Below are 8,711 nucleotides of genomic sequence, written 5' to 3'. Positions count from 1 at the left end.
ATATCTAGAACCATTAGGTTAGCACTAAGCTGATTCCCCTCGAAATCCAAAACACAACCCACAATTAGATGCTTGTCTAAAACCTCGCTACCCATAGGAGTAGAAACTACTATCAACACATCTAAGGGAATAAATGACAACTTATACTTCTTAGCAAAACGTGCTGATACGAAAGAATGCAATGTACCAGTATCAATCAAAACATATGCAGGAAAACCACATAAACTACAGTTACCTGCGATCATCCGATCACTGTCAGTCTCTGCCTGTTTCTAGTTAAGCGCAAAGACCTGACCTGGGCACGTGGCCGCAAAGAAGAATGAACCCGAGAAGGAGTCTGAGTAGGCTGCCGCTGAGACTGCTGCGGCTGCTGACGCTATTGCGAATACTGCTGCTGATAAGGTGACTGCTGATACTGAGGTGGCTGAACAGATGCCTGAGAACCTTCGGAACCACCTGCTGCTCCAATCATCATCGGACAATCCCTCTTCATGTGACCCTCCTAGCCACACTGGAAACATGCACTGGTCGATCGACCACACTATCTTGGAGGATGCCTGCGTCTGCACTGACTACATCGGTTCGGTCTCTGTCCACCAAAACGATGCACTCCGCCGGATCCAGATGAAGAAGAAGTACCTCCTGGCTTCTTGAAATACTGACCCTTTGGACCAAAAGGACTAGAACTCGCTGGCCTGGAAGAAGAAGAGAAGAGTCCTTTGTTCCTCCGAATACTGTCCTCTGCTTGGCGACAACGGTCCACCAAGCCCTCGTAGATAATATCACTGCCCACAGCAACCATCCGATGAATCTCAGGGTTCAGAACCTGAAGGAAATGGTCGTACTTAACCATAGAACTATCAGCAATGTGTGGACAATAAGGTAGCAGATCAAATAACTTCTGCTGGTACTCCTCGATCGTCATAGTGCCCTGTCGCAGACTCAGTAACTCACTGGCTTTCGCCTGTCGTGGAGTTGAAGAAAAATACAGTCTCTGATAAGCTGTACGAAACTCGCCCCACGTAGGTACTCCTCTCGCTGCTATGAATGGTGCGGAATTAGATCTCCACCACTTCCTCGCACGTCCCTCGAGCATGAAGGCAAGAATCTCCATCATATCCTCATCTGTGCAACGGAACTCCTGAAAACACTGCTCCATCATCTCGAGCCAATCCTCCGCCTCCTTAGGCGTCTCACCACCTGTCAATGGCTTCGGGCTAACCTCCTTAAATCTGCGCATGCTCACTCGTTTGCGCTCCTCAGGCTGTCCTCGACGATGTCTACGATCATTTGGATCGCCCCATCGACCGCCGCCTCCGCTATCATGACTCTCATCGTAATCTGCCATCTGTTGCATAAGAAGAGATAATTACTTAATCCGCTTTACGTAATTCCAAGTGCAATGTGCTCTGATACCAAAAAGTGTGGTGACCCTACCCGGATCCACTATCTAATCAGAGTTTAATTAGCGCATGCAATAATACTTAAAGCGTAAGGAGCGGATAATTTAAAATATAACAAATCCAATCGGCAGAATACAACCGACGATAACAAAAGTGTATAATATCATTATACAACCAAATCAAAGGTTCAGGGTAAACAAATCCCTACCCTCTAAAACCTCACGCTCTCGGATCCTATATCCTGCTGAGAGCCACCTGGACCGTCTAGCCTCAAACCTGCCCCGCCACAAGGTACACCACAATACCCAAACACAGGGGCGTGAGCGACAACGCTCAATACATAAGCAATGATATATGTACAAATATGCGCACACATATGATTTAAAAACCCAAGTGAAACACTTGCTCATGGCGCCAGGAATATACAATACCGGCTAGAGAACTACTCCGCGGGGTACTCGTATATTCTATATCAGGGCTGAGTCAACCCCATCCTGACCCGAATCCAAAACAGGATACAAGTCTCATATGAAAACTGTCATACCTGACTCGAGTCCAACATGAGATCATTGTTCCCTATGGAGACTGTCAATGACTCACATCTCTAAGGATGCAGTCATACGTAAAATAGTGCATGTGCTAAGGCGGTAAAACATGCTAAAACATGATAAAACATATAGCACATAATCATGCAACATACATGCAAATATATCATGCTGGCTATCTCGGTTAGTACTTACGTACCTCTAACACTACAGGTCAAAACCTAGCTCCGCTGGTCTAGACTCCAAGCCTACTAGTCCAGTCTACTGCTACTACAATGCAATTACTCATGCATCAATAATTAAGCTCTAAAGCCTTAACTAAACTATTGCATACTCCTAAATATTTTTAGGAAGCCAAAGCTATACATGCGTCCGTCGTTAGCCCCTTGCTGTCAATAACCTCAAAACTAGGCCACAGCTCCGCTACGACGTCCAGATCGTTGCGCCACTTCCGGAATCCCAATAGGACTCCTAGATCTCCCTAGATCTGAGTTAGAAAGGCTAGGAATCGAGAGAGAAGAGAGGAGATTGGTGCAAGAAAATGAGTTCTCGGACCCTCTATATATAGACACGAAACGGAACGTTTGTTCCCCATCGTTGCATCTGTTCTGCCTGACAAACATTGCATCTGTTCCTCTTCGTTGCTTCCGATGTCCCATCATATGCGTAATAAATGACGTAATATTGTTGACGTCATGGATGACATCACTGCCAGAACGTTGCTTCTGTTCCATGAACGTTGCTTCCATTCCTGGTCATCCTTCGGGTCTTTTCCGATCATTCTGAATCCATTTCTGAAGTCCGTTAATCCAACCGAAACTTTATTAATCATGTATTAATAAATCAAAACATGATTACAAGATTAATATACTCATTAATCGCTAATTATGGATCGGGTCACTACAATTAAGCTGCGAAAACAATAATAACAATATACAATCCCAAGGAAAGGAATCTGTAATCACCCAAATAGTTTATACAACCAAATCAAAAGTTGTATCAACCCAATACAAGAGAATAAAAACTTAGACGAAGCTCCAGCTGGCCAACCACTGCCTAACCCCTTTTGGATCCACCCGCCTCATCCAATCGCAAATCTGCCCCATGGAATAGGGTGTCCAGAAACACAGAGTACGAGATGTGAGCATAAAATGCTCAGTACGAGAGTATGAGTATACATGAATGCAAGTGAACCACCTACTGACTTGAGGTCAAGAATCAGATAACAAAGACAGACCGGGCCCTGGTATGTAGCACGTTGTGCCGTCGCTTTAAGTGGTGGCTCACATATCGATAACCAGTGGATACGCGGGACCCAAATCGATGGAAGTCCATCCACTAACAGGATAGGATAAAACCCTACTAACAGACATGTCAAAAGAGATAGCTCAAGATGCAAATGTATGCAGCATAAAATCATGTCATATAAATCATGCAATCACATAATACATGCATCCTCGGGGATACCGGCAAATGAATCACAAAGTTCATTGTGATAAACTCCCATTTCCACTTAGGAATAGGCAGACTGTGAAGCAATCCTCCAGGTCGTCGGTGCTTTGCCTTGACTTGTTGACACAGCAAACATCTCGAAACAAACTGATAAACACTGCGTTTCATTCCCTTCCACCAGAAACGAGTACGTAGATCCTCAGTCAGGATATCTCGAACACTACTTTCGTACCTCAAATATTAGGCAAGTTCTACTAGCTCTAAGTTCACGCCTATAACCGCACTACACAGCGAAATGATACTAATATCATTAAAATGCTCTAAAAACCTTAACTAAGCTATTGCATACTCCTAAATATTTTTAAGAAGCAAAAGCTATACCTTTGTCCGTCGTTAGCCCTTTGCTGTCGATTGCCTCAAAACTAGGCCACAGCTCCGCTATGATGCCCGGATCGTTATGCCACTTCCGGATTCCCAACGGGACGCCTAGAATGCCCTAGATATAAGCTATAAGACCGAGGAATTGAGAGAGAAGAGGTGAATGGTTTGCTTGGAAATGAATCTCGACACCTCTATTTATAGACAACTAACGGAACGTCTGTTCCTCATCGTTGAATCCGTTCGTCCGACGAACATTGCGTCTGTTCCCCTTCGTTGCTTTTAATGTCCCATCAAGTGCGTAAGCAATGACGTATTCTGATGGCACGAACGTTGCGTCCGATCCTCGGACGTTGCGTCCGATCCACCTGACCCTCCGGACCATTTCTGATCATTCCGGGCCTATTCCCGGACTCCGTTAATCCATTAAGAGTTTCCTTAATCATGTTTATTAGATTAATTAGCAATTACTCACTAAAACTGAGTACGGGCTACTACAATGGCAAACATACAAGTTTCTCAATTTTTCAGCTTTGAACATCACCAAAGAACCTTTCAGTATTTTCATGACCCCATTACCCCATCTACCCTGTAGACCGTCATCTTCCAAAGCAGCACAGGAAATCAAATTATGACATAAATCAGGAACATGTCTAACATTGTTCAAAGTCAGCACATAACCTGAATCAAATTTCAAACATACATCACCAAGACCAGGAACTTGACACATCTTTTCATTAGCCATAGAAACAGACCCATGCTTCACTTCTGTATAAGTAGAAAACAGATTTTTGAATGGAGACATGTGAAAAGTGCACGCAGAATCTATAAGCCATTCATTTTCACACAAAGCACTTGAATGCACAGAATTCACAGTAGGCACATCACATACTTCAGTCACCATAAAAACATCACCCATGTTTTCACTAGAAGAAGCCATATTAGCAATATCATCATGCTGATTTTTGTAATTCTGGTTTTGTTTTTGTTTAGGCCTTGAACAATCTTTAATGTAATGACATGTTTCACCACAATTAAAACATTTTCGGTTTTTAGGCCTCGACTGAGATCTTTGCTTACTCTTACCTCTGTTCTTGGCATAGGATTAATTATGGTTGTTTGAATGTCTTTGAAAACGAGTTTTAGACCTTCCTCTAACAAACATAGCCTCACCAGAATTATTACCACCCCTATTGGTTTTCAAATCGATCTCTTTGCTTTTAAGACCATTCACAATAGTTTCTAATGTTATATTATCTCTACCATACTTAATAGCAGATTTAACATCACTGTAAGAATCAGGAATAGCAATCAAGAGCAATATGTGTGTATTCATCAATGTGTTTATATCCTGTTTTCTTAATATCTTGAATTAGTTTGGTAAACACATCAATATTTTTATCAATTTCCTTGTTCAAATAGAGTTTGAAACGGAAAAAATTTTCAAGTAAAAATAATTTACTCGGCAGTGAAGTCTCCGTATAGAGCTCTTCTAATTTTTCCCAAAGTTCTTTGGCCGATTTCAGTTTACCCGCTTTTCTTAGCACAGAATCAGATAAATTCAAGATAATAGAGGAGTAAGCAAATTCATCCATTTTAGCTTTTTTCTCAGCCGTTTCGGCAGCAGGATATGACAAATCTATTGCTTTGAAAACTTTTTGTTGTATTAAAATTCCCTTCATTTTCTGCTGCCAAATTGAGAAATCTGTTTTCCCATTAAAAGGTTCAAGATTAAAACGAGTGAATGACATTTTTTCACACAGAAAAAACACCAAAGCAAAACCAACTAATTTTTCACAGAAAGGCAGTAAACTCACTAATTAGAGCAGTCACAACGGAAGCCACTTAAAATCACAGAAGTGAAAACACAGCCAACACAAATAAACACATAAGTCCTAGGAATCTACCAGCAAAAAATCCCAGTACCTAATCCGCGGCCAGCGGCTACTACAAATGCAATAAAAGAGGTTCAAGCCAATTTACTAGTGCGAAACTCTAAGTAATAGTTTAGATCCCATGAACCAGTAATACCAACGAGAAGACTCAAAGTCGCGGCTGACCAGCAGAACAAAAACCAGCGACACGGTAGAGCAGCAAGTGCAATGGCCGAACAGACCTAGCTTCATGGCTGCGAAGCCCAGCGGCGACGGTAGTTGCTCTCCTATAGGCGGCAGCGGCTAGGCGGCAGCGGCTAGGCGGCGGACTAGTGGCTTTGATACCACTGTTAGGTATCCACCTGGAGCTTGAGCCGATTAGCCATCCTCTAATTACCTTTCACCTGCACAATTACAAACCAAAGCCAGCAGCAGAAAACAGACAAGAAAGAAAACCAAAGGAATAAACAGAAAAATAAAGGAACGACAGTTCAATAAACGGGAAGAAATAAGCGAGCTTCGGGCTCAGATAACTAGAACCGTTTCTCCATTTCAACCGGCAAACCAAGGCGAAGACACAACGATTTCCCAACGCAAACATGTTGCCTCAAACGCACAGCGAGGAAACCCAACACAAAGTTTAAGTGTAAACAAGGAAAAACGATGACACAAAGTCACTATCCCCTCACGCTTACAAGCTCTCTCTCACGTTCACTCAGAAGCAGAGGAGAAGAGAACGCGGATCGCGGCCGCCTCACTTAGAGGAAATCTCACGCTCTCACACTCAATCTACAGATTAGGCATAGGGATTGGTATTATAAAAAGGCCTTGTTTATTGGGCCGAGAAATAATATAGATTAGGCATAGGGATTGGTATTATAAAAAGGCCTTGTTTATTGGGCTGAGAAATAATATGAAGTAGTTGGGCCAAAGCACAATACGTGCTCTTAACTTTTTTGATATTTAATTAAATAAATGCATCAATATATCATCCCAAAAAATCGAAAATCAAACCGAATAAGTGAAACTACAGTACTCTCCTTGTATTCTGAGAGTTAAGGCCAAAACTTGTTTTCCAATCCTAAGATTTTGTATCTTTCTGGAACTAAAACTCTAGGCGAGCTTGTTCGCAATACCAGCAAATTGATGTTTGATTTTCCCAGTGATTTTCCCGATACTCCCAATTAATAAAGACTAGAAGGGTAAAAAATCGAATATACAATAACAAGAACAGTAAACTGAAATTCAATAATATTATAGTACCACATTTACCCATATTTAAATTGTCATTTGGGTCACGAATGGGAACCATAGCCCGTTACACTTGGATTTACATATAGGAAATATATTAAATCTCCATTAATCAACTCCGAAGGACCAGATTTTCAAATGCAAATCAAAAGGTAACAGCTTCCATGAACTCAGCATCATTTGCCATCGCCTCCAGTGATTCCTTGGTTGAGTAAGCTGTTACGTTGATGCCGTCAGAATCCGCAGCTGCGTGAACTTTGATTCTCCCGTCGAATTTCGACCCCACCCCACTCCTCGCAGCGATCGGTTTTCCCCATCCGAAGTTGTTCCCATACACGTCGAATCTCGGGGAGCTACTAACGATACAAACATTACTATTTCGGCCCACACTAGGCGGCATCGTAGGATTTGCCGCCCAGTGTTCCATGGTTTTGATCGGTTGTTCCATAGTTTGCTGGGCGACCACACCGTGTAACTTCATTGCCGTATATCCCAGCCCACGATGCAAGATATCGTCCTCCGTCGCTGCGACTTTGGCGGCGTAAATCGCGTTGCCGAAGTAAGAATTCTGCAGAGGTATTCTGTCTCTGGTACCAATGGGCATGTAGAAGTAAATTTCTTGATTCTCTGGGTTTCGATTAGTGCTGCTGCTACGCCTCCCGCGCAACAGGGATCGCCATACATGAGCTAACAGAGACTGTAAAGATGAGATCTTTTCAGTGCCCGCCTCAGAATTGGCCCTGGATTTGAGCTTAGCGATGTTCTGTTTGCTGAAATGAAACACCCTTTGTAGCAATGGAGCTGAATCGAAGTCACCGAACATGTTTCGCCTTTCGAATGGCGTTGGAAAACGGATCGGGAGTTTGATGCTTTCAGGAATCCAGCGTTGGAAAACAGGGACTTTCGATATAGTTTCGGAACCACGGGATATTTCAGACCAAGAATTCAAGAAATGCCAGAAAGAATACCCGTCTACTACGACATGATTCGCGGAGCAGCCGACGAAGAACCCGTCTTCTAGCTCCGTGACTTGCACCCCGAGCAATGGCTTGGAAACCCCTTCCACATTGCAAATCTTATTCATTGGGAAAAATGAAGAAACAATATTCTCAGGTACATAGATGGGATCCAAGATGTCGGAAACCGACACGCCCGGGGCGATGGCTTGAGTGAACTCGGCTCCGGCATTGTTGCAGTCTACGAAGAAAGAGCTCGTCCCATCGTCGCTTTCAGTGGCTCCCAATCGGCCCGCCAGGGGAGGGAAGAAGTCTAATGTTCTTGAAAGCGAGGTTTTGAGGTGATTCACCAAGGTTTTCTTGAATTCTTCATCGGATATTCTGGGATTGCAAAACACGAGTCCTTCTTGAATATAGCAGATTGAGAGACAGTAGAGATCCCATGGAGCCAACTCCATCTTCAAAACGGCGGCGGTCGATGAACGATGCATGAACGTAGTATTTCGGTTTCCGGCATACCTGATTTTTAATGTCTTCTGGTAATGGGATATTTGAGTTGGTGAAGGGGATATTTATTGTGAAACCATCACTTCAAAAACTTTATATATTATGTTACTGTTTTGTAGATCTTTAAAGAAACACTTTTTAATTTTTTTCTCGAAGTTCTACAAAATAATACCTATATCGTTGGTGTTAATGGATGCAAGAAAGGAATGAAAGATTTGTGCAAATGTAATAAAAAAAATGATATGGATGAGTAATATATAGAGATGAATTGTTTTGTATGTTTTTTTTTAAAATTTTGTATGGATTATTATGTTTACTATTATATAATGTTTTAAATGTACTTGT

General features: G+C 42.4%; 1 protein-coding gene across 1 annotated transcript; it reads right to left on the bottom strand.

Annotated features, from left to right (window-relative positions):
* Positions 1–6,956: 6,956 nt before the first annotated feature.
* Positions 6,957–8,444, bottom strand: LOC140867061 (protein ENHANCED PSEUDOMONAS SUSCEPTIBILITY 1-like). The gene has a single exon (XM_073272133.1). It carries the CDS (start codon positions 8,348–8,350, stop codon positions 7,049–7,051), a length of 1,302 nt encoding a protein of 433 aa, XP_073128234.1. The 5' UTR covers positions 8,351–8,444; the 3' UTR covers positions 6,957–7,048.
* Between the last annotated feature and the right edge of the window lie 267 nt (positions 8,445–8,711).

Source organism: Henckelia pumila, chromosome 4 (genome assembly GCF_033568475.1).
Source record: "Henckelia pumila isolate YLH828 chromosome 4, ASM3356847v2, whole genome shotgun sequence".
Taxonomy (NCBI): domain Eukaryota; kingdom Viridiplantae; phylum Streptophyta; class Magnoliopsida; order Lamiales; family Gesneriaceae; genus Henckelia; species Henckelia pumila.
Note: the sequence above shows the minus strand (reverse complement) of the source record. Positions and strands in the feature narration are given on the sequence as shown.

Excerpts from the sequence above, each read along its gene's own strand:
- LOC140867061 (XM_073272133.1), bottom strand. The coding sequence starts at position 8,350 with ATGCATCGTTCATCGACCGCCGCCGTTTTGAAGATGGAGTTGGCTCCA.